Genomic DNA, 26,858 nt, shown 5'->3' on the forward strand with positions numbered 1-26,858 from the left:
CAGCATGGAAACAGACCTTTCGGTCCAAACAGCCAATGCCAAACATAATCCCAAACTAAACTAATCCCACCTGCTGGATCCTGGCCCAAACCTTTCCTACTCATGTACTTATCCAAATGTCTTTTAAGCATCATAATTGTACTTACATCCACCACTTCCTCAGGACGCTCATTCCATATGCGAACCACCCTCTAAAAAATTTGCACCTCATGTCCTTTTTAAACCTTTCTCTTCTGACCTTAAAAATGTGCCGCCTAGTCTTGAAATCCCTCATCCTAGGGAAAAGACAACTACTATTAACTCTATCTATACACCTCACTATTTAAATGTCATTGAGTTTTTCAATTGTAAGGGCACCTCTCAACTTCCTACACTTTAGTGAAAAAATGTCCCAGCCTTTCTTTATAATTCAAAACTTTGATACCTGGCAACATCTTGGTAAATCTCTTTTGAACACTATCTAGCTTAGTAATATCCTCCCTACAAATGACCTAAATTAGCACAGCGAAGACACCGAAGCATGAACTATAAATGCAAGATAATGAAATGTGAGGCTGGATGAACACAGCAGGCCCAGCAGCATCTCAGGAGCACAAAAGCTGACGTTTCGGTCATAGACCCTTCATCAGAGAGGGGGATGGGGAGAGGGCTCTGAAATAAATAGGGAGAGAGGGGGAGGCGGACCGAAGATGGAGAGAAAAGAAGATAGGTGGAGAGGAGAGTATAGGTGGGGAGGTAGGGAGGGGATAGGTCAGTCCAGGGAAGACGGACAGGTCAAGGAGGTGGGATGAGGTTAGTAGGTAGGAGATGGAGGTGCGGCTTGGGGTGGGAGGAAGGGATGGGTGAGAGGAAGAACAGGTTAGGGAGGCAGAGACAGGTTGGACTGGTTTTGGGATGCAGTAGGTGGAGGGGAAGAGCTGGGCTGGTTGTGTGGTGCAGTGGGGGGAGGAGACGAACTGGGCTGGTTTTGGGATGCGGTGGGGGAAGGGGAGATTTTGAAGCTGGTGAAGTCCACATTGATAACATTGGGCTGCAGGGTTCCCAAGCGGAATATGAGTTGCTGTTCCTGCAACCTTCGGGTGGCATCATTGTGGCACTGCAGGAGGCCCATGATGGACATGTCATCTAAAGAATGGGAGGGGGAGTGGAAATGGTTTGCGACTGGGAGGTGCAGTTGTTTATTGCGAACCGAGCAGAGGTGTTCTGCAAAGCGGTCCCCAAGCCTCCGCTTGGATTCCCCAATGTACAGGAAGCCACACCGGGTGCAGTGGATGCAGTATACCACATTGGCAGATGTGCAGGTGAACACCTGCTTTATGTGGAAAGTCATCTTGGGGCCTGGGATAGGGGTGAGGGAGGAGGTGTGGGGGCAAGTGTAGCATTTCCTGCGGTTGCAGGGGAAGGTGCCGGGTGTGGTGGGGTTGGAGGGCAGTGTGGAGCGGACAAGGGAGTCACGGAGAGAGTGGTCTCTCCGGAAAGCAGACAAGGGTGGGGATGGAAAAATGTCTTGGGTGGTGGGGTCAGATTGTAGATGGTGGAAGTGTCGGAGGATGATGTGTTGTATCCGGAGGTTGGTGGGGTGGTGTGTGAGAACGAGGGGGATCCTCTTTGGGCGGTTGTGGCGGGGGCGGGGTGTGAGGGATGTGTTGCGGGAAATGCGGGAGATGCGGTCAAGGGCGTTCTCGACCACTGTGGGGGGAAAGTTGCGGTCCTTGAAGAACTTGGACATCTGGGATGTGCGGGAGTGAAATGCCTCATCGTGGGAGCAGATGCGGCGGAGGCAGAGGAATTGGGAATAGGGGATGGAATTTTTGCAGGAGGGTGGGTGGGAGGAGGTGTATTCTAGGTAGCTATGGGAGTTGGTGGGCTTGAAATGGACATCAGTTACAACCTGGTTGCCTGAGACCAGCTGTGTTGCTGTGTGCCCCCACACCTCCTCCCTCACCCCTATCCCAGGCCCCAAGATGACTTTCCACATTAAGCAGAGGTTCACCTGCACATCTGCCAATGTGGTATACTGCATCCACTGTACCCGGTGTGGCTTCCTCTACATTGGGGAAACCAAGCGGAGGGGAAGAGCTGGGCTGGTTGTGTGATGCAGTGGGGGGAGGGGACGAACTGGGCTGGTTTTGGGATGCGGTGGGGGAAGGGGAGATTTTGAAGCTGGTGAAGTCCACATTGATACCATTGGGCTGCAGGGTTCCCAAGCGGAATATGAGTTGCTGTTCCTTCAACCTTCGGGTGGCATCATTGTGGCACTGCAGGAGGCCCATGATGGACATGTCAACTGAGATGAAGGGTCTAGACCCGAAACGTCAGCTTTTGTGCTCCTGGGATGCTGCTGGGCCTGCTGTGTTCATCCAGCCTCACATTTCATTATCTTGGATTCTCCATCATCTGCAGTTCCCATTATCACTGATACAACTATAAATGCATTTGCTTTTTCCTTAAACTAAGGATTTCCCCATTACTACTATAAGTTATGTACTTAACCCTGAGCAGTCATTAAATTAGTGCCACTTACTACTCTTCTTTCATATCCTTTGACATTTCTCTTTTTCATTTTTTAAAAGTTTCATTTAAATAGTATCAGTCACATCCTTAGAGCCACCGAAAGCACTTCAGAATGAATGAATTGTTCATATTATTATGTATTCACCGCTGTTTCACTGGAAAATGTTGCAGTCAATTTGTACAGTATAAGGTCTCACAGATAGAAATAAACAGGTAATGTTGTATGAAAGACAAATGTTGATCTAACAGCAGCAACAGTCCCCTGATCTTTCAACAATGCTACGAGATCTATTATACTCTCAAGACCAAGCATACAGAAAACAGTACTTCACTTGTATTGCATCTTTCACAACCACTCGATAATTCAAATGGGGCAAATAGCCAATTGCACTTTTTTTGTGTGAAGTATGCTCATTATTGTAATGCAGAAAATGTACAGTCAACTTGTACACAGCAATCTCCCAGAAACAGCAGTGGAAAGATAATCTGCTTGCATTATGTTGTGAGTGATAAATAATAGCCAAGACCGTGGGAATAATTCTCTTGCTCTCAAAAGATTCCTTTGTCTCTCCTTTAAACTAAATATTTACATCGCTGAAATCACCCAGTTGATCTCTTCTCTGCCTTATTCATGAAGTTGTGATCCTTAAAGTTGGGTTCTTACAACTGAATATCAACCTGGACATCCTATTCAAATGAAATTTTTGAAATTCACGTTACAGTACCTCAAATTAGTTCTTCATATTATTCACTCAAACATCTCTCAAACCACTGTGCCACAGTATCTGTAAACCTAGCATCTAAGAGCAGTATACCAGCTGGGGCTTTTGGCTGCAGCTAAAAAAAAAGTTTTGCCTAGTTTTCTGACTATTAAATTGCCCATTGTTTCTGCATTTCATTCTTCTACACTGTCTCTCAAACACACTCCTGCCCATTCCCGCTTGGCAACCATTTGCACCCGATATCAAGTTGTACAAACCTTAGTCCAAATGTTGGAATTTTAATATTCTTGTCCCAATTTAACAAGCTCACCTTTCACTGTCTCTGTGTTCTTTCTTTTCTTCTAAGTTCACTGCTACCTACAGGAGGTATCTTACCTTGAATGTTGAGCAAGAACTGACTCATGACTTGTGACCTTACAATCAAAAAGCTCAAGAGTATTAATGACATCAATTCTCAGGTGAAATATTGCTACTTCGTTGGTATACCACAGCATGTCCTTGTGAACCTTGCCCAAGGAAGGTATGAAAACGGAAAGAAAACTGTCCAATTAAAGGGCAGATGTTTGATTTTTTTTCAATCAAATTACAGACTTGTTTAAAAATAATTAAAAATGGTCAAGACTGCTGGCAGTTTTAATCTTGATGAGCTGAAAAGCAAATTGTTATGTCTTGATCCTCAACACAGTTTTCAGTGGCATAGTTTCAAAAGTGAAGAAAGGTTTGAACAAATCTTGAAGAAATCTGGTACTATACTTCAAGTTGAACTTGCTTCCAATGACTAAAGAAATTGATAATTTTGATAAAAATTGAACTCACATTCAGTTTTCAAAAACAAATTTTGACTTAAGCCTCTTTTTCTAAGCTACCTCATGTACTAGTTCAGTTACAGTGATATTACCTTGATGTGACTGTTTGCAGGAGTTAAAGAGCAGGACTTTAAGGATCTGAGTCTACCTTTGTGCTTGAGACTATTGTCACTTGTTGTTTTGGCTGTTGCTCATTTGATGCTTGGATTAATCTTCCCACTAACCGCACCCCCCAGTATTTAGTACATCAATGACATACACATTGTAGTCTGATATTCTGCTCATCAGCTATGTCCTAAAAGGTCAATTCATGAAGACGTTGGCTTGTTAGAGATGACAAATGAAGACAGCTTATTTGGAAGAACATGTCAAAAGACTTAGAAAGGAATGTATGTAGGCGAAATCAATGAGTTAGAAAGAGGGTACAAACTTCCAAACATCCAACATAGCTCCCTTTGAGTACAACCTACCAAACATTGGCAGCATCTTCAAATTTTACATTGGGTCCTGAGAAGGTTGGTAAATCCAAATTTGCATGGAAGCAAGTCACCCTGAATCCCAAGGTACTACCCATGGTGGATGTGGAATTTCCAATTGCTGTTTCATCTCCAATTGTAATTATCATTGTATATCTGCTCTTCAGTGCTGCTTTGCACACATTAAATTTTTATGCTACTATGAACTTGATGTAATTTGCTGAAAGTTTACATTTTGCTCTCCTCCGAAATGGAGTGCTTCATACTAACGCATAGTCTATGGATGCTCAGAAACCTCCATGACCCTATTTATATGTGAGTTGCCACAATGAATAGCAACACGCTACTTAAGCATTAAACACATCATAGTCAAACTTAGATTTACAACTGTCCTACAAGATAAAACAGGTGTTCAGAAATAAGCCACAAGTTCATCAACTGAATTGTGCTTCGAGACAGGAGTAGGGAGGCTATATTAGACCCTGCATTACTTAGATGTGATTAGCGAATTCACTGTGTACCACAGATCACAATTTGGACCTCCTGTATGGCTCAATAGCACATACTTATCCCTTGCTCCATCAAATTACTCTTAGATTGTGGTTATTATAAACTGTTGGGCAATGCAGAGCAATCGCATCAATACTCCATGATCATTTCTAACCTATCTGCTTTTTAAAACAAAATAAAACATTGATGAGGGGGAAAGGGAAAGATAATGCAGGGAACATGCTGATCCAATATCCCTGCTATATGTTTGCACATGCAGATAAAATTAGATTTAGTTGTAATAACACTCTAGAACATTAATTAGTAGAATGGTAATTAACTTGCATATACAACAAATTACCACTTAATAGAACTTGCCAGTTGGCTGACTATATTAAGCCCCACTTGGCCATCACCTCTGACCCACACCTGCAAGAACAAATTCACGTAGATGCTAGAAAACTTGAAAATAAAGAGAGAAAATGCATAAATGATCAGACCAATGACTCTTCATCCCTTTTGATACAAGTTAATTTATCTGAAATATTCATTCTGCTCTCCTGCTTCCAATTCATATGTTTAAATGCAAAGCTATATAAAAGCCTGGTTCATCCACAACTGGTGCACTGTGTACTGTTCTAGTTCAACATATCTTAAGAAGCTTATATTGGCTGCAAAGGAAGTACAATAATTGGTTACTTAATAAAGCTTTCAAGATATTATGGAGACAGATAGACTAAACTGGGAGAAAACATGTTATCTGGTTGGCAGTTTTGTTCGATGAAGCAAAGTCTAAATATTAGAACTATATGGTTCACGAGCGAAATTAGGAAACACATCTCCACGAGATGGCTGTTAAATATTCAGAACTCTTTTCTACAAACAGCAAATTTTGAGTGCAATTTTAGGAGCCTGTTGACTCAAGACATGAAAGGACATGGGGCAAAATTGCATGTGTGGAGTTCTACACTTTACAAATGCTTCAAGCTTCCTCGTTGTAAGAGCAGACTGGGTAAATTCACATCTCCCTGATGGATTTACTGTCTTCGTTCCATCAATTTGGCAGGCTAACAGAATGATCATGAACACAGCTGGCAGTTATGTTGTAAAGTTCTGTATGCATTGTCAATTTGACCACATCTTGTGATCCCCCTCCCCACACATACCCAAAAAGCATTACTTACTAAAATGAGTGCAAGCCGTCTAACCACACAGGATTTCTAATACACAAATTAATGGCATTCATGTCGGCATTTGGGAATGCATTATCAATGTTCTCTTTACCACAATATGAACTGCATGATAACTCTCCCAGAACAAAATTTCACACAATCATGAAAGGCAAAACAATGAATATAAAGAGCTGACATTCAGATATCTGGTTTTGAGGTAATGCTTTCCAGTAGCTGTGGTTTGTAGCCTCAAAGTTTTGGCACTACCATAGAAAGGCAAGTACTGCAGGTGCACGAGTTCACCAGTGCATCCAAATTCTCCTGCAAGCTTCACAGCATCTTGCCATGGAAATGAATTGCTGTTCTTTCATCATCACTTGGTCATGATCTTGGAAAGCACTACCTAACAGGTAGCAGCTTCACCGCACACAAGCTGCAGTAGTATAGGAAGGGACCTCACTATCAGCTTCAAGAGAAACTAAGGATGAAAAGCTAATACTAGCTTTGGTAATAGAGTACACAATCCTAAAAACAAATGAAAAGAATAACCAATACAAGAAAATAGATTGAACACAAGTATATAATGCCAGAACATTTTAAGATGAAACATAATTATTTGAATTCTATAAATATCATTTGAAATAATCTGTGCACTCCATTACTAAATAATACTAGATGCTTCATTCCATTAGGGTTAAACAAACTTTTTTGCTTAAATTAAAAATATCTGTTTGCTGTACTGTCATTAACAGTAAATTACAAATGAAGGTTAGAATATAAAACACAAAGTTAAGGTGGACTGTAACTGAAAGAACACTTGATACTGAAATATTAAACAATAACAGTATTGCAATATGCATATGAAATACAAAGATTACGATCATAATCGAAGACATCTCCAACGAGGTTGTAATCACGTCAATCCTTTTCCATTGGACAGAAAATGCAGAAGTTTGAAAATATGTACAAACGGTTTTAAGAACAGCTTCTTCCCCACTATTCGTAGGATAACAGAATCCCGAGAATGGAAACAGGCCATTCAGCCCATTGAGTCCACAGTGACCCCCTGAAAAGCATCCCACCCAGGTCCAACTCCCTACTCTATCCCTGCAATTCTGCATTTTTCGTGGTTAATCCACCTAGCCTGCACATCTTTGTTCTGTTATCAGACTAATGAAGAGGCCTCTCATCTATTAGAGCTGATCTTCCTCTACACCTTCTTTGTAACTGTAACACTACATTCTGCATTCTATTCATATGCAAAGTAAGATCTGTCTGGTTAGAATGCAAAACATTACTTCTCAATGGACTTCAGTACATGTAGCTTCCCTTTTGTTAAAACAGAATAATTCAGTACAGCATTTTCCATCACCAAAATCCTTGTTTATTTGCTACACATTTTATATTCACTTAACACAGTGACATTTCATAAAACAGTATACACTACAACCAATTGTATATTTTCTTTACACCTGCCCATGCCAGCTTTGGATTAAGATTTTAAAACATAATGAACATTACCAAAGAAAAGTAGTATAAATCAGAAAAAGATTATATTGGCTAATCTTTACTGATGAGACAGTATAGTACTAATCAGAACTCATTTCTCCTACAAGTTTATTCCCAAAACCTATTCAACCCAATGTTTGGCAGTACTCCTAGTATGACATTTTGTCACGGTTGTATTGTTTTCAACTCAGTGCCTTGCTTTTCTTTTTAATGGCAATGCAACTTGTGTTGTAGCTACACTGAGGAGCTGAAGGAGTTTAAGAACTAGTAGGCTATGTAAGGGTTTCCTCTCATAGTCGATCCCCATCTCAACAATCTGTTTCCTTTTAGCAGCCACCAGGCCTGCCCCAACACTCGTTCTCTCAGCGCCTCGCTTTCTTACAACGTACGGCGGTACTCACGATGTACAGAGGCGCATAAATTTTCAGGGACTCTTGGAAAGCTCCGACAGTGACTTGGAAAGCGGACGTAGTACAGGAAGTGCTCCATGTGTGGCCGATCTCATAGCAGCCGTGCGGGATACTCTTACTGAAGGCAGCCATAATGATGACGGGAGCGCCAGTGCCACGGCGAGCGGGGCAAAGGTCAACGCCGCGGGCGGAGGTTACTCCCGGTCAAAGGCAGGAGGGGCACACAGACTAGAACCTGCAAGCCAGTCTGAGAGGAGCGTCAGGGATGTGTGTTCAGTAGCTGGAGGCATTCGCGGCGAATGGTTATTTTTCAGACTGGGGCAAACATACAGTGAGAATTCCTCAGGCATCCTGACAGCACCGCTGATTTGCTTGATTTTATCGCAGAGACGCAAATTCAACAATTGAAAATGTTGTAAACTGTGAGAAAGATGGTATTAAACCTCCAAAGGAATTTGACTGATGAAATGGGTAATCACTCGACAGTGAGAAAGATAGTGTTAAACTTCAAGAGGACTTTGGGTGATCGTCAGAACGCTGGAATGTAATGCAGAAAACTGTTATTGATTCGTTTTTGGAGAGGCAAAATAAAATAGAAGATAAAATTCGAAAATGAGGTGCAGAAGCTGAAGGACCCGGCGACTTTACGCGCACAATTTGTTCAAAGTAGCACTGTAAGTTGAAGAAATAGTTCATAATGCATATGTGATGTTGATCTTTTAAAATAGAACCATTGAATGTAAAGGAAGTGACTTTCTGCTAAACCTGAAAGAACAGCTTTTGGCTTCACCTTTACTGTCTTCAATTTTGGGCACTACAATTTAGGCAGGCTATGAGAAGGTGCAGAAAATATTCACAAGAATGGCTCCAAGAATGAGGAACTTCAGCTAAATGGAAAAGATGGAGATGCTAAAGCTATTCTCCTTGGAGAATATTAAGAAGAGATTTGATTCAATTATTAATAACCATGAAGGGTTTGAATAGAGTAGATACAGAGGAGTACCCATTTTTGGAAAGGCAGAATAAGCCAGTTTGAGGAAACTGGCAAAAGAAGGAAACAGACATGAAGAAAAATGTTTCAAACACAGAATGCACAACATGAGAGCATGGAAGAGGTAAACCTAATTGAAGCCTTCACAGGAAAAGTTAGATAATTATCTGAAGTGAGAAAAAAGTTGCAAAAAGGCAACAAGAAAAAGACAACCTGTGGGATTACCTGAGTTGCTCTTATAGAGAGCTAGTATAGAGATAACCGCTGAATGCACTCCTTCCATGCTGTATCTGTACTATGAATTTAAGAGAGATACTTTTATAGGTAGTGACAAACAGATAAAGAAAACACCAACATTTTTTTTAGCTCCTACACGGGCATTAGTGCATAGATCAGCATTTATTGCCCATCTGTAATTACAGAGGGTTGATAAGAGTCGACCATATTGCTGCGTATCTGAACTCCCGTGTAGGCCAGACCAGGTAAGGATGGCAGTTTCCTTCCCTCCAGGGCATTAGTGAACCAGACGGATTTTTCCTGACAATCAGCAATGGATTTATCATCATCATTAGACTTAATTCCAAGTTTTTTTTAAGTTGAATTAAAATTCCACTATCTGCCACGGCAGGATTTGAATCCGGATCCCGAGAACATTATCTGGGCCTCTGAATCAATAGTTCAGTGATAATACCGTAAGGCCATTGCCTCTCCTATATTTTTACAATATGAAACTTAAACTCTTACACTGCAACCGCAATCCTATTAATCTAGGGTCATTACTGCCTGAATTTTTGGATGTGAAAATATTGTTAGGCTTGTAAAGAACTCAGCCTCACTTAGATGTAGAGTCTAAAACAGTCCCAAAATACGCAGTAGGAAGGAAATAAGAAACTGAAAAATGCAGTGATCGGATATGAAAGTTCATATGCTGTCAACTCACTTTTCCTTTCAAAAAGCATGCTTTATTCATAAAGTTTGTCATTACACAAAATGCAATACAGTTTAATTTAGTCAAATGCAGTACATCACACTCTGAGGCGCCTAACTACAATTACAATAATAGTAAGTCATATTTACCATATACAATATACATCCCCAAGTGAATACAGCTAAGGTATTATACACAGTTTCTAGCACTTTACCATGGCAGAACAATATTAGACTGTAGTTTATTGTCAATTAGTCTTGGGTCAGCTGTCCCAAGCTTTTATGCATCCCGCAGTATATGTTTGCAGTTCTAAACTTTGGGATGTGCCATTCAACAACACTCAAACATTGGGCAGTGAAATAACTCCACAAAGGCCAATATTCCGTCACCAAGTCACCCTTTGTTCACGCACGCATAGTACATGGCACAGAACCAGTTCCGAGAGTGAGCAGAATCCCTGACACTCCTGTTCATATCTGTCAGCCAGGACCCCCTGATTGGCCCATCAGGGAAATTATATTCTATGGATCCATCTGACTGACCTTGTTCCAGTCACTGCAGCCCTCCTTGTCTAAGACCTGGTACGTAGATCTGTACTTTTTCCTGTAGCTTCTCCCAGGTCATTTTCGCATCAGGTCGAATTCCTCTGACTGTGCCTCAAATACTGACAGCACGTACCGGACTGTAGCCTGCCTTTTGTGCCCTGACCGTCTCAGCCAAAACTCATCTTCTTCAGGCAGTAATGGCATCAAGGCTGTAACATTTGCCCCATCCATCTTGTCCTCGGAGGTTTCTTTTGCACTAGACAGAGGGCGAGAATCCATAAGTTCTGATAGCCTTGTTGGATGTTCTGAGGGGCCAGGTATGTTTTTGTCCTGCCCTGTTTTCAAGGTTTCAACTTTCATGAGGTCCACCTGTTTGTTCAGTATAGCCTCTCTACCCGAACTTTGTATATCATAGGACGTGACCTCACATCAACCATGCCTCTTACTCATGCAAGGCCATGCCCGTGGTTTCGAGATGAAACTTCATCTGCTGAAATAAACTACCTCTCACATTTAGAGGAATTTTCTGTCCGGCACTGAGTTCCTGATGCCATTTCACTCTCCTCCCCCAGGTCCAGTAAGATCAGATTTATCCTAGTGCTAAGTTTCCTCCCCATTAACAACACTGCTGGAGCTGTCTCTGTATTTGCGGGAGGGGTGGTCCTGTAATCAAACAGGAATCAGGCCAGTTTGGTATTGAATGAAGCTGTAGGCTGTTTTGTTAAGAGGTAATGGGAACTCCAGATGCTGGAGAATCCAAGATAACAAAGTGTGGTGTGCTCCTAAGATACTGCTTGGACTGTTTTGTTAAGCCTGCTTTCAAAGTTTAGGCTGCTCTTTCCACCAGACCATTGGACGATGGATGGTTTGGAGCTATCTGAACATGCTGAATGCCATTCGACTTTTAGGAAATATTTAAATTCCCAGCTCGTAAATGATGGTCTGTTGTCTGTGTCCAGCACTCTGAGCGCCCATGTATTGCAAAACATACTGACAACTTTTCAATTGCATCCCTGTAATTGATGAATGAACTCTATGCATGACCTCACTTTGAATGGGGTCCTCAAAGACAAAAAATCCAAACCCCATGAAAGGACCAGCATAGTTGACATGTAACCAAGTCCGGGGTTTATCCAGCCATATCCGCCTTTATGATGAAGCTATTGGTAGTAATTTATGTGCTGGCTGGCATTGCCCCACCAATGCAGCTATGTGCCATCCAATCCTGACTACCAGACATAATTTCTCACCAGCATCTTCATTTTGGAAACCTTTGCTGATCCTGGTGGAGTTCAGCCAGTATCTGCCGGCAACCTTTATTCAGGGCGATTACTCTCGCTCTCCAAAATAATATGCCATCCTCTGTGGTGATCAGGTCTCGCTGGATCCAGAAAGGTTTCACTTCTAGTTGTGACAACCCTTTTATTTCCCTCATCATCAGTACCACTTGTTTAAGTTTTGCCAGGATGAGACCTTTTGTGTCCGCAGTCTGATATTGTCAGCGGTGACCAGAAGGGTGTCCAGAAATGGACTCTTCCAGTGGCGGTACCACTAGTGATTTATCCGAAAGTAGGAGGCGGCTCAAGGCATCCACATTTGCTACTTGACCTCCCGGTTGGTGTTCCAACTTGTAATTGCACTAAGAATAAGGGCCCATTCGTTGAATTCAACCTGAAGCTTTGGGAAGCCCGGCCCTGTCCTCTTTAAGTAGCCCTCACAGGGGTTTCTGGTCCGTCCCTATTACAGATTTACTTCTGTGAAGGTACTTGTGGAACTTTCACGCCAAAGGTGACTGCCAAACCTTCCTTCTCTATCTGGGCATGATTTTGTTTGGCATCAGCCAAAGTCTGGGAAGCATATGCTATTGGGCATTCTGCTCCGCTGGCCACCTGTGAACCAACACTATCTCAATATTGTACACGGTGGCACCACACGTCAGTACTACATCCCGCCTGGGATCGTAGCGAGCCAACACCTTTGACGACTATAACTGCTTCTTCACTTCCCTAAACGCAAGAATCTTGGCTACGAGACCATTTCCAAAGTTGACCCTTTTTCAGTCGAAAATGTAAGGGTGCCTGGATAGAGACCAAGTTACATATGAATTTTCCGTAATAATTCACCAATCCAATGTAAGACCTAAGCTCCAGTACAGATATGGAATTAGGGCACCTTTATTAATTGTGGCATACTTCTGGAAGTCCTCATCTAATTGCAATTGCAGATATGCATGGCTCATATCCAGCTTCGTGAAGCACAGCTCCCATCTGCCAGTTTTTACATGTAAATCCTCTATGCAAGGAATTGCGATTTTATCCAGCTGCAAAAAAATGGTTCTCGGTTTGTTTGAAATCCCCACACAGGCAAACCAACCTGGCAGGCTTCACACTCGGTAGAACTCATGTTGGCCATTCTGAAAACTGCGCTAGTTATAATTGGTCGGCTTGCCGAGCTGGTTCGTTGTTTCACAGACGTTTCATTACCCTGTTGAGTAACATCATTAGTGCAGTTTCGATGAAGTGTCGTTGTACTTTCCCGCCTGTTATTTAAACTCTGGAGTCTGTTTAGCTAGATTACCCCACTTCCGGTTTTCCTTCACAGTGGAGTGTATATGCTGTCGAGCTCTATGTGTTTGTTAATGGCTTTCTTCGTGGAGTACCAAGCTTCTAGGATTTCCCGTGCTTGTCTCTGCTTTGCTTGCCCCAGGATCTTGGTGTTGTCCCAGTCGAATTGGTGGTTCTCCTGATCTCCTTAAACAGTGTCCTTTGTTTTGCAAAGAGCTTTTTCCAATAAGTCCAAGACATATATGTTCAGTTGATGATATTTAGATTAATATTTTGGATAACACATTTCAATTCCATATCTGTACTGGAGCTTAGGTCTTACATTAGATTGGTGAATTATTACGGAAAATTCATATGTAACTTGGTCTCTATCCAGGCACCCTTACATTTTCGACTGAAAAAGGGTCAACTTTGGAAATGGTCTCGTAGCCAAGATTCTTGCGTTTAGGGAAGTGAAGAAGCAGTTATAGTCGTCAAAGGTGTTGGCTCGCTACGATCCCAGGCGGGATGTAGTACTGACGTGTGGTGCCACCGTGTACAATATTGAGATAGTGTTGGTTCACAGGTGGCCAGCGGAGCAGAATGCCCAATAGCATATGCTTCCCAGACTTTGGCTGATGCCAAACAAAATCATGCCCAGATAGAGAAGGAAGGTTTGGCAGTCACCTTTGGCGTGAAAGTTCCACAAGTACCTTCACAGAAGTAAATCTGTAATAGGAACGGACCAGAAACCCCTGTGAGGGCTACTTAAAGAGGACAGGGCCGGGCTTCCCAAAGCTTCAGGTTGAATTCAACGAATGGGCCCTTATTCTTAGTGCAATTACAAGTTGGAACACCAACCGGGAGGTCAAGTAGCAAATGTGGATGCCTTGAGCCGCCTCCTACTTTCGGATAAATCACTAGTGGTACCGCCACTGGAAGAGTCCATTTCTGGACACCCTTCTGGTCACCGCTGACAATATCAGACTGCGGACACAAAAGGTCTCATCCTGGCAAAACTTAAACAAGTGGTACTGATGATGAGGGAAATAAAAGGGTTGTCACAACTAGAAGTGAAACCTTTCTGGATCCAGCGAGACCTGATCACCACAGAGGATGGCATATTATTTTGGAGAGCGAGAGTAATCGCCCTGAATAAAGGTTGCCGGCAGATACTGGCTGAACTCCACCAGGATCAGCAAAGGTTTCCAAAATGAAGATGCTGGTGAGAAATTATGTCTGGTAGTCAGGATTGGATGGCACATAGCTGCATTGGTGGGGCAATGCCAGCCAGCACATAAATTACTACCAATAGCTTCATCATAAAGGCGGATATGGCTGGATAAACCCCGGACTTGGTTACATGTCAACTATGCTGGTCCTTTCATGGGGTTTGGATTTTTTGTCTTTGAGGACCCCATTCAAAGTGAGGTCATGCATAGAGTTCATTCATCAATTACAGGGATGCAATTGAAAAGTTGTCAGTATGTTTTGCAATACATGGGCGCTCAGAGTGCTGGACACAGACAACAGACCATCATTTACGAGCTGGGAATTTAAATATTTCCTAAAAGTCGAATGGCATTCAGCATGTTCAGATAGCTCCAAACCATCCATCGTCCAATGGTCTGGTGGAAAGAGCAGCCTAAACTTTGAAAGCAGGCTTAACAAAACAGTCCAAGCAGTATCTTAGGAGCACACCACACTTTGTTATCTTGGATTCTCCAGCATCTGGAGTTCCCATTACCTCTTAACAAAACAGCCTACAGCTTCATTCAATACCAAACTGGCCTGATTCCTGTTTGATTACAGGACCACCCCTCCCGCAAATACAGAGACAGCTCCAGCAGTGTTGTTAATGGGGAGGAAACTTAGCACTAGGATAAATCTGATCTTACTGGACCTGGGGGAGGAGAGTGAAATGGCATCAGGAACTCAGTGCCGGACAGAAAATTCCTCTAAATGTGAGAGGTAGTTTATTTCAGCAGATGAAGTTTCATCTCGAAACCACGGGCATGGCCTTGCATGAGTAAGAGGCATGGTTGATGTGAGGTCACGTCCTATGATATACAAAGTTCGGGTAGAGAGGCTATACTGAACAAACAGGTGGACCTCATGAAAGTTGAAACCTTGAAAACAGGGCAGGACAAAAACATACCTGGCCCCTCAGAACATCCAACAAGGCTATCAGAACTTATGGATTCTCGCCCTCTGTCTAGTGCAAAAGAAACCTCCGAGGACAAGATGGATGGGGCAAATGTTACAGCCTTGATGCCATTACTGCCTGAAGAAGATGAGTTTTGGCTGAGACGGTCAGGGCACAAAAGGCAGGCTACAGTCCGGTACGTGCTGTCAGTATTTGAGGCACAGTCAGAGGAATTCGACCTGATGCGAAAATGACCTGGGAGAAGCTACAGGAAAAAGTACAGATCTACGTACCAGGTCTTAGACAAGGAGGGCTGCAGTGACTGGAACAAGGTCAGTCAGATGGATCCATAGAATATAATTTCCCTGATGGGCCAATCAGGGGGTCCTGGCTGACAGATATGAACAGGAGTGTCAGGGATTCTGCTCACTCTCGGAACTGGTTCTGTGCCATGTACTATGCGTGCGTGAACAAAGGGTGACTTGGTGACGGAATATTGGCCTTTGTGGAGTTATTTCACTGCCCAATGTTTGAGTGTTGTTGAATGGCACATCCCAAAGTTTAGAACTGCAAACATATACTGCGGGATGCATAAAAGCTTGGGACAGCTGACCCAAGACTAATTGACAATAAACTACAGTCTAATATTGTTCTGCCATGGTAAAGTGCTAGAAACTGTGTATAATACCTTAGCTGTATTCACTTGGGGATGTATATTGTATATGGTAAATATGACTTACTATTATTGTAATTGTAGTTAGGCGCCTCAGAGTGTGATGTACTGCATTTGACTAAATTAAACTGTATTGCATTTTGTGTAATGACAAACTTTATGAATAAAGCATGCTTTTTGAAAGGAAAAGTGAGTTGACAGCATATGAACTTTCATATCCGATCACTGCATTTTTCAGTTTCTTATTTCCTTCCTACTGCGTATTTTGGGACTGTTTTAGACTCTACATCTAAGTGAGGCTGAGGTCTTTACAAGCCTAACAATATTTTCACATCCAAAAATTCAGGCAGTAATGACCCTAGATTAATAGGATTGCGGTTGCAGTGTAAGAGTTTAAGTTTCATATTGTAAAAATATAGGAGAGGCAATGGCCTTACGGTATTATCACTGAACTATTGATTCAGAGGCCCAGATAATGTTCTCGGGATCCGGATTCAAATCCTGCCGTGGCAGATAGTGGAATTTTAATTCAACTTAAAAAAAACTTGGAATTAAGTCTAATGATGATGATAAATCCATTGCTGATTGTCAGGAAAAATCCGTCTGGTTCACTAATGCCCTGGAGGGAAGGAAACTGCCATCCTTACCTGGTCTGGCCTACACGGGAGTTCAGATACGCAGCAATATGGTCGACTCTTATCAACCCTCTGTAATTACAGATGGGCAATAAATGCTGATCTATGCACTAATGCCCGTGTAGGAGCTAAAAAAAATTGTTGGTGTTTTCTTTATCTTTTTGTCACTACCTATAAAAGTATCTCTCTTAAATTCATAGTACAGATACAGCATGGAAGGAGTGCATTCAGCGGTTATCTCTATACTAGCTCTCTATAAGAGCAACTCAGGTAATCCCACAGGTTGTCTTTTTCTTGTTCTATATCTACATTGGGTCTTGTTCCAACTCTTGTCAGTGAGAATTGTAGAAGTCAGGTAGGGACTATGAGAATAGGAGCTTGTTAGGATGGGAGCACAATCACTTTTACTTAGTTGCTATGCCATAGCTGCCTCAGAGCTTGTGATTTCACTTGGGGTCCCAACCCTAATGTTGGAATGCACTGCTCCGCTCTGTCACAAAAATATGTTTCACCTTACATCTAAGGAGCTCATTCCCTTCCTCTGCAAATGTGTCAGATCTACTACACACAGCAGTCCCACTCTGACATTGCTGTGTGATGTTGCCAGACTAGTCCCTTATAATAGGTTCTTTCTCACTCACTTTAAAATCTGTACAAAGGAAAAGACAGGATATAGAGCACAAACCTTTGCCATAAAAATTCCAACAACATAGAATAGATAGCATGAGAGCATGGAATGCGTTGCCAGCAGCAGTTGTGGAAGCAAGGTCATTGGGGTCATTTAAGAGACTGCTGGACATGCATATGGTCACAGAAATTTGAGGGTGCATACATGAGGATCAATGGTCGACACAACATTGTGGGCTGAAGGGCCTGTTCTGTGCTGTACTGTTCTATGTTCTATAACAATGCTGTTTCTGTTAACAGATGCTGCACTACCTGCTGAATACTTCCTTCATTTTGGCTTATATTTCACATACTTTCCACCTTGATATCTTATTTCATTGTTGATGTCAAAATGCTGATCTCCTCACTTTACATCAGCAGCACTTCATGGAGAAGGCTATCAATGTTATGTCACAGCAACTAAAGATAAGCAACAGATGCAGTATCATCAGCACCAACTATTTTCCTTTGCCAAATAAAATATCATGCTTGAATTTCTCGGTTCCAGCTGACAGTGCAAATGTCAGAAAGGTATAGAACAATTATATTGAGAAGGGATATTGTAAAGGGAAAATATATTGTAAAATAAAGGGATAGAGAATTGAGGGAAACAACAGGCATTGATACATGTCAACAGTGAAGTAGTGTATTAGAAAGACTGAGACATTTTGGAGAAGCACATGCATTGCAGAATGCATAGATAGAGAACGTTGAGATGTCAAGTGGAATTAAACAGAATCATCAGCATTTTTGGGGAAGATAGTGACATAGTGGCAATGTAGTTTGACAAGTAAACCTGGGGTTAAACTCAATGGACATGTGTTCAAGTCCCACTATCTTATCCAGTAGAACTGAAATTCGGTTAATACAATCTGAATTTGAAAGTTAGTCACCAGTAACAGTGACCGTAAAGCCATCATCAAATATTGTACAAGTCCATCTGTTCACTATTCGCCTTTAGGGAATGCCACAAACCACTTATGAAACAATGGTGAACCAGACCTCATTACTCCTGAGACCTTCACGAAATTTAAAGATTTACTCAAAGACCCAATTTTCCTAACTAATGAACTCAGGTTAACTCAGCATCTGCAATTAACAAGAAGCTATCATTTTTTTAACAAATAAATCAATTCTAACCATAGGCAAATAAGACTGAATTGTCTTCTTATCATATTAGTTGCTGAAATTCTAACCTCCTTCTACACATACGTACAGGCAAATGAACAAGCATAGATATTCTGTGTGGGGATAAAATGCTAGGTAAATGCAGTTCAGTAGCACCAGACCACAGGATTTGTGGTCTACTTTCCAACTCCTTCTGATCTTTGAGCCTCTTCGACTTACCAACTTCTTTCAGAGCACATACCAGCCCACCAACCTCCAGATACAACACATCATCCTCCGACACTTCCACCATCTACAATCCGACCCCACCACTAAAGACAATTTTCCAACTCCACCCTTGTCTGCCTTCCGGAGAGACCACTCTCTCCGCGATTCCCTTGTCCGCTCCACACTCCCCTCCAACCCCACCACACACGGCACTTTCCCCTGCAACTGCAGGAAGTGCTACACCTGCCCCCACACCACCTCCCTCACCCCCATCCCAGGCCCCAAGATGACTTTCCACATTAAGCAGATGTTCACCTGCACATCCGCCAATGTGGTGTACTGCATCCGCTGTACATGGTGTGGCTTCCTCTACATTAGGGAAAACCAAGTGGAGGTTTGGGGACCGCTTTGCAGAACACCTACGCTCAGTTCGCAGTAAACAACTGCACCTCCCAGTTGCGAACCATTTCAACTCCCCCTCCCATTCCTTAGATGACATGTCCATCCTGGACCTCCTGCAGTGCCATAATGATGCCACCCATAGGTTGCAGGAACAGCAACTCAAATTCCATTTGGGAACCCTGCAGCCCAATGGTATCAATGAGGATTTCACCAGCTTCAAAATCTCCCCTCCCCCCACTGAATCCCAAAACCAGCCCAGCTCGTCCCTGCCTGCCTAACCTGTTCTTCCTCTCACCTATCCCCTCCTCCCACCTCAAGCCGCACCTCCATTTCCTACCTACTAACCTCATCCCGCCCCCTTGACCTGTCCATCCTCCCCAGACTGACCTATCCCCTCCCTACCTCCCCACCCATCTTCTCCTCTATCCATCTTCAGTCCGCCTCCCCCTCTCTCCCTATTTATTTCAGAATCCTCTCCCCATCCCCCTTTTCTGATAAAGAGTCTAAGCCTGAAATGTCAGCTTTTGTGCTCCTAAGATGCTGCTTGACCTGCTGCGTTCATCCAGCCCTAAACCTTGTAATCTGACATATTAGTTGTTCAGTATTTCAGTCTCAGGTTGGTGGCATCAGCTTACAGCAATCACTGGGAGAGAACTTAGATATTCAAAAGGGCATATTATGATTATTTGGATAAAAGTAAGTTGCAAGGGTATGGGGAAGATGCAGGAGATTGGCTCTGAGTAATGACTAAGATGGTGCAGGCATGCTGAGTCAAAGGCTTTCTCTGCACCATAACGCTTCCGTGATCCTGCAATAGTTATCTCCCAGTTACTGGTTCTGCACCTGTATTGTTTACACACTTTCTACTCAACCTGTCTCGGAGCAATTCCGAGGGTTGTTGACATGCTGATGATTCCTGGCGTCTTTAATTGATCCCGATTTCAGAAATCAATCAGCAATCTACCTCTGGTTAAATCTTGCTTTGCACACACCCGTGGTGCTTTGCTGTATCAGACATCTTCCCCTACTTATTGAACTATACAGCAGTGGAAACAGAATTCACGTGAGTTCCAGCAAATTGTTTTGAAAAGTGCAACAACTCCTTCCACAGTCTTTGATTTAAAATGGTCTGTTTCCTATTTTCATCCACAACCTAAAAAAAAGAATTTATTTTTAAATGTATACACACCACAATTGGGACAGCCATTAGATTTGAAATTTAGCCCTGTTTCTGTCTCCACAGATGCTGCTAGATATGCTAAGTTTCTCCAGTGATTTCTATTTTTGTTTTAAGGAAGGAAATCTACCAGTGTTACCAGGCTGGCAACAAATGTTGGACCTGCCAGCAGAGCCGACATTTAATGAATAAATAAAATTAAATTAAAACAGAAAATTTAAAACACCGATACTAGTAGATATAAAGGCATACAGAAACAGGAAATCAAGGCTAATTAGTGAAATTAAATAGCGGAACAATAAATAAAATGGAATATCAGAATGTGGACAAATAGAACGAAATACAGGACATGAAGTGAAATGGAGTTAGAACTGAAAAAGTGGAAAGGGGAGAGAAAGTAAATGCAGAGGAAAGGAAGAATGCATATATAAATGGCAAGTGATTCAAATTGAAAGCGATACAAACATGGAGAACTTGAAAATTAATTAGAGAGTAACAGTAAAAGTGCTGCTCAGTGAACTACAGAAAAGATGATGAGAAATGTGCAAATGAAATGAAGGAGAAAACTATGCAAGGCATCACAAAATAAACTTTAAAAGATTTATATTACTGAATTAGGGAATGCACAATTTTGCATTTTATGGATTGATTATGTTTTGCATCAGAAATGAATAAAATATTTCTGATGAGAGAGATATTTATCCTATTTTGAAGTGGAAGCAAACATACAGCAAACACTTCCCCATACATTACTTGACTACATCTTGTCACCTTTCTTCTGCTGGCTTTTTCCCTGTATAGGTTCATGTGTCCAAATTTATGAAAAAAAATAGTGTAAAAGACACATTGTTGTATTTTTGTTCCATTCCATTGAATTGTGGGCCAAAATGGGAAAAGGACTGCTTTAAATCAATGACTGCAGAAGGAGTTGCTACACTTTCAAACAAGTTAACTCATTGTGAGTTGTATTCACATGATCGCTTTGTTCAAACAGTGGAAGAATGATGTATAATATGCCACAGCACTGCGGGTGTATGCCCAATAAGCTTTGTTCAGAGACAGATTGCTGATTAGTTTGTGCACCAGGACCTGTTGTGCAGGCCAGAATTCAAAATCATGACAAAACATCTCTGGCTCCTGGACAGGGTGAACAGTACGGTGAACAATACAGGTGCAACTGAACAATTTGTGTGCCAATTGCTCTGTGTCTGCAGTAAAGAGATGAAACAACTCAGGAAGCATAAGAAGCTTGGGAAATCAGAAGAATTTGGGAAGCGAAAGGATACTCGTCTAATCCCATGGACTGCTGCTGTTGAACTGTACTTCCCCTATAATCTTTCTCTCCACCATTTTTACTAGTATGTGTCTGTCTGTACTATATGTATGGGTTTAAGAAGTGGACTAAGTGTTTCATCTCATAGAGCTATACGTTTTGTTTTCTGTGGCTATAATTCATATCTTTGCCACAAATAGTAGTTTCTTGTTAAGTGCAGATACCCAGTCAGTGTTTTCTGTTAACCTGAGTTCATTAGGTGGGAAGATTGGGCTTTTTGGTAATTTGATCAAATCTTTAAATTTTGTAATGACCAGGAGTACGTGGGTTCAAGCATCAGCACAGTTTCCAAAGTGGGTGGTCACAATGAACTTTGTCCATGTAAATTTCTCATGTGTCACCACTATATACTCTGGTGACTCAGTCTCTTTTGATTTATGTCTTTGCCAGTGGCGAGTTTCACAACTAAATATCCATTTGCCACTGATCATTTCCCCAGCCTGGCCAAAAATTGGCCTTACTGTTCTAGATGCCATTCTTTATCTGTTAGTCTTAGACATAAGTTTCTGCTTTCTCCAGGCTCTCTCACATTCTGATTTTCAAGCACCCTCCTTGCTTTAAACACCTAGTTCTGGTTCAGCTCAAATGAGTTACTGCCAGATTTCCCAGCCCATTGCAATCAATTAGCTACCTAAAAGAACTTACTCAGCACTGCAAACTCACCAATTCTATTCTAATGAGGGGCAGTCAGAAAAATAGTTTGACCTGCCACTGACTATCAAGTAGGCAGCCCAATCTCTCCACTTAACACCAAACCAATGTGTATGCAGCACTAATGTTTCCACATTAGGTGAGCAAAACATTTTTTGAATAATGTTAAAACATCCTTTTTGCCTTTTGAGATTTTTTAAACATTTTCAGTTGAGGTATTCATGGTTTCAAACCTACTTATAAACAATTGGTGTAAAGCAGTTTGGCAACCCAACAAGCACATTGCAGAGCAATGCATAAATAAGACAGAGAGGGTCTAAATGATAGGTCTTTGAAAAATTGCAATGATTATACTGTGACAACAGAAAAATAGAACATATCAGAGGATGCTATGGTTACTATCAATTAAGGAAAAGTGGAAAGATCGAGAAGAGAAATTGAAGGAGGATTATGTTGTTGATCATGTCAAAGGTTCCCAAGATGTTGAGGACAACAGTAACATCAACTTGTTATCATCTAGTGTCTTGTAGTTGTAAAAGACCCTAAGGCATTATCACAGAATCATTCTTCTTGAGACCTCAGCCTGCAGGTGGGTCCAAGCTATGGCAAAATAAACTCCATCACAGGTAGGTCAAGGAAACCAATCTCAAATCTACTCCTGAAGAAACAGGAATTGAACCCTATAATATTGACACTAATTTGATCTATACCTGCAATCCAGTCAACTAAGCTAACCAGCCAGCCATGGAATTCAAGTTGCTACAACTTCATATACTTTTACATACACTCTATAACCTGGCACTCGTGACTGTAAAGGCTCTGAAATTTTTCCATTGCACACTTGATCGAGAACTGTTCCACACTTACCTCGGACCATTGGTGTATATTGCCAGATTAGCAAGTCAGTGTTCATTTTGTATGGCCACAAAGATAAACTTTGAGGGTAAACTTACAATAATAATATCAAGTAATGTATAAAAAGGAAGAGAGAAGCCAAAGTGAACATTGGTCCCTTAGAGAATGCAGCTAGGGAGACATAATGGGAAACCAGGAAATGGCAGAGAAGTTGCATAAATACTTTGCACCAATCTTCACAGTAGAAGACATTAATTTATTCCAAAATTACTAAATTGTCAAGGGAAAAAAGGAGAAGAGGAAATGTGCATACTAATTATCATGTGAGAAAAGGTGCTAGTGAAACTAACTGGGCTAAAGACAGATAGCCTGGATGTGATGGGCTGCATCCTAGGATGTTAAAGGGACTAGGTACAGAGATAGGGGTGGACTAGTAATAATCCTACAGGAATCCATAGATTCTGTAGAAGTCCCAGAAGATTGGAAAACTCCCAGTGCAATACCTTATTTCAAAAGAAGGAGACAAAAACAAGTGACAATAGGCCATTAGCGTAACGTGTGTTATTGAGAAAATGTTTGCCTATTATAAATTATTTAAAAACAGAGCATTCAGAAATATATATGATCAGGCTGAATCAACATAAGAGGGGAATCATACTTGACAAAGCTGTTGGAATCTTTGAGGAGTTAACAAGTAGGATAGATAAAGGTGAAGTAATATGTTTGGACTTTCATAAGATATTTGATCAAGCACCACATATTATACCACTTATTAAGAGCCCATACTGTTGGAAGTAGTGTATTAGCATGGATTAGAGGATTGGCTAACTAATAGAAGATGGAGAGTTGGGATAAGGAGACATTTTCAGGATGACAATCTGTTCCTAAGGTTTTGGAGTAGATTTGTAGCTCGGGTTGTGGGTGTTAAGGTTGGCTGGCTCGCCGAGCTGGTTTCTTGTGTCACAGATGTTTCGTTACCGTGCTGGGTAACATCCTTGGTGCAGCCTCCAATGTAGCATTGGTGTGTTTTCTCAGTGGGGAAAACACACCGACACTTCATTGGAGGCTGCACTGAGGATATTACCCAGCATGGTAATGCAACGCCTGCAAAACAAAGAAGCAGCTCGGCAAGCCAACCAACTTCAAATCTATTCCTAGTTGAGTGTTACAGGCTTCAGTGCTGGGGCCATAATTGTTGAGACTATATATTAATGATCTGGATGAGGAAAGTGAATGTACCATAGTCAAGTTTACAAATGACACAAAAATAGTTGGGAAGGCAAGTGATGAAGATTACACTAAAACTCTGCCAAGGGGTTTAGATAGGTTAAGCAAATGGGCAAAAATTTGGTATATGCTGTGGGAAAATGTGGGGTTATGCACTTTGGCAGGAAGAATAGAGGATCTAAATATTACTTAAATGGAGAGAGATTGTAGAAAGCTACAAAACACAGGAATTTTGGGAGTGCTCAAAAATTAATCTCAAAAAGCTCACATCTAAGTTCAGCAGGTAATAGGGAAGGCAAATTGAATGTTCACTTTTATTTTAAAGGAATTGTAGTGTAAATGTTGGGAGATTTTGCTAAAGGTCTCCAAGCACCAATCAGACTACAGATAGAACACTGTGAACAGTTTTGAGCCCCTTCTCTGAAGAAGGCTAAACTAGCATTTGTTGCAGTCCAGAGAAGGTTCACTAGGCTGATACTGCTAATGGAGGGGCCATCTTAAGAGAAGAGGTCAAGTAGTTAAGCCTGTAACCATTGGAATTCAGAAGAATGTGAGGCAACCTTACTGAAACGTACAAGATTCTTAGGAGAATTGACAGGGTATGTGTGAAAAGGTTGTTTCTCCTTTTGGGAGAATCTTAGACCAGAGGACTTAATCTCACAGTAAGCGGTTGCCCATTTAAGGAAAGGAAGAGGGGTAACAGCATTGGTTAAGGAGTATATTGCCGTGCTAGAGAATAAGGATATCTCCAGAGGGTTCAAGGACGGAGTTGATTTGGCTAGAGCTATGGAATAAAGAGAGTGCAATTACATGGCTTTGTCTAGTGTACAGACCACCAACTAAGGGAAAGCACGTAGAAGAACAAATCTGCAGGGAGATTCAAGAGAAACAAAAGGACTATACAGCAGTTATAACTGGGACTTTCAGTTCCCCAAATTTGAACCAGGATACTGGTAATGTAAGGGGCAGCAAGAGGCAAGTGTTCCTTAACTGTGTTGTGGAGAGCTTCCCACAGCTATCTGTGTCCAGTCCAACAAGGAGGGAAGTATGTTTGGACCTGGTCCTTGGAAATGAGATAAGCCAAGTGAATCACGTGTTAGTGGATAATAAAATGTGAGGCTGGATGAACACAGCAGGCCAAGCAGCATCTCAGGAGCACAAAAGCTGACGTTTCGGGCCTAGAGAAGGGTCTAGGCCCGAAACGTCAGCTTTTGTGCTCCTGAGATGCTGCTTGGCCTGCTGTGTTCATCTAGCCTCACATTTTATAATCTTGGAATCTCCAGCATCTGCAGTTCCCATTATCTCTGACACGTGTTAGTGGAGATCATTTAGAAGAAAGTGATCATTGTATCGTAAGGTTCACATTGCAAATAACAGGCAACAATCTCGAGAAAGAAAAATCACTTTGTGAAGAACGCTGGCATCACTGGGACTAGAACTGAGCTGGTAGGATTGATTGGAATAGGAAGTTGGTAGAAAGACCAGTAACTGAATTTTGAGTCCCCTTCAAGGAACAGGTGATTTTGGTACAGTCAAGATATATTCCCTCTAATGCAAAAGGTAGGACAAACAATCTAGGATACCCTAGATTACAAAGGAGACAAAAATTAACATTAGAAAGAAAAGGTGTGCTTACGACAGGTGTAAGGCAGAAAATACAATTGGGAATCAACAGGAATGCCGAAGGTTTTTGGGCTGGGGTGTGAAAAAACAAATAAGAAAAATGAAGAGGATCAATGAGAAAAGACTAGCAGTGAACAATAAAGGAAAATCCTGAAGTCTTCTATAGGCACATAAATAGAAAGAGATCAGTTAAAGAAAGTTTAGAGCCAGAGTCCAAAAAGGGGCAGAGGCAGGTACGTGGCTAAGGCATAAAATGAATACTTTGCATCTGCCTTTACTAAATGGGAGGATGTTACCCAGGCCGTGGTGACAAAGGAGGAAATGCTATCCGTAGAAGCAACCAAAATTAATAAGGAAGAAGTCTTTGATATACTGTTGTCCCTTATATTTACAAGGTACCAGATGCATCCATGGATTTTGAGGGAATTGAGGGTAGAATTTGTGGAGGCAGTAGCCATATGTTTCAGTCTTCCTTGGACTGGAAAATTGCCAACATTACGGCCTTATTCAAAGAAGTTGTAAGGCTAATTCCGACGATTACAGATCAGTTAGCTTAGCTTTGGTAGTGGGGAGACATTTTGCAAACAATTGTTGGGGATAGAATCAGTTGTCTCATGGAAAATGTTGAGTTGATTAGAAAGGTTTCCAAAGGGAAAATCATGTTTAACTGACTTGCTAGAAATTGTTGAAGAGGTAACAAAAGGGATTGATGAGCGTAATACTTTTTGATGTGATATACACATATTTCCAGAAGGCAGTTGGTACAACAGACATTTTAAGGAAAGTTAGAAAAAATGGTTTAAAAGAACAGTGATAACACGAATACAAAGTTGACTGCCTGATAGAAAACAGGAAGTAATAGTTAATAGTTTTTTCAGCAGTTTGTAGTTTGTAGTGTAGTTCACCAGTGACACCCAGTTTGGGTTCAACATTACAGCTTTGGTTCAAACATGGACAAAAGAGCTGAATTCCAGAGGTGAGGTGAGGTGAGAGTGACAACCCTTGAAATCAAGGTTGCATTTGACTGAGT

At 41.7% G+C, this 26,858-nt stretch overlaps 2 protein-coding genes across 5 annotated transcripts in view; one reads left to right on the top strand and one right to left on the bottom strand.

Annotated features, from left to right (window-relative positions):
- Window positions 1-8,347, bottom strand: part of tmem135 (transmembrane protein 135) — a 420,432-nt gene extending 412,085 nt beyond the window's left edge. The window contains exon 1 of one of the 3 annotated variants that reach the window (XM_059646563.1): window positions 8,090-8,347. In XM_059646563.1, coding sequence (XP_059502546.1) covers window positions 8,090-8,230 — 141 coding nt within the window. In that variant the 5' untranslated portion in view covers window positions 8,231-8,347. The remainder of the gene's footprint in view (window positions 1-8,089) is intronic. The other 2 variants (XM_048532215.2, XM_048532214.2) reach the window with 2 other exon arrangements.
- The window catches only part of fzd4 (frizzled class receptor 4), a 32,749-nt gene continuing 14,037 nt past the window's right edge, over window positions 8,147-26,858 (top strand). Inside the window, exon 1 of one of the 2 annotated variants that reach the window (XM_059646562.1) lies at window positions 8,147-8,772. The gene's annotated coding sequence lies outside the window, so the exon portion shown is untranslated. The remainder of the gene's footprint in view (window positions 8,773-26,858) is intronic. The other variant, XM_048532212.2, reaches the window with a different exon arrangement.

The sequence above is a fragment of the Stegostoma tigrinum genome, chromosome 6 (assembly GCF_030684315.1).
Source record: "Stegostoma tigrinum isolate sSteTig4 chromosome 6, sSteTig4.hap1, whole genome shotgun sequence".
NCBI classification, from domain to species: Eukaryota; Metazoa; Chordata; class Chondrichthyes; order Orectolobiformes; family Stegostomatidae; genus Stegostoma; species Stegostoma tigrinum.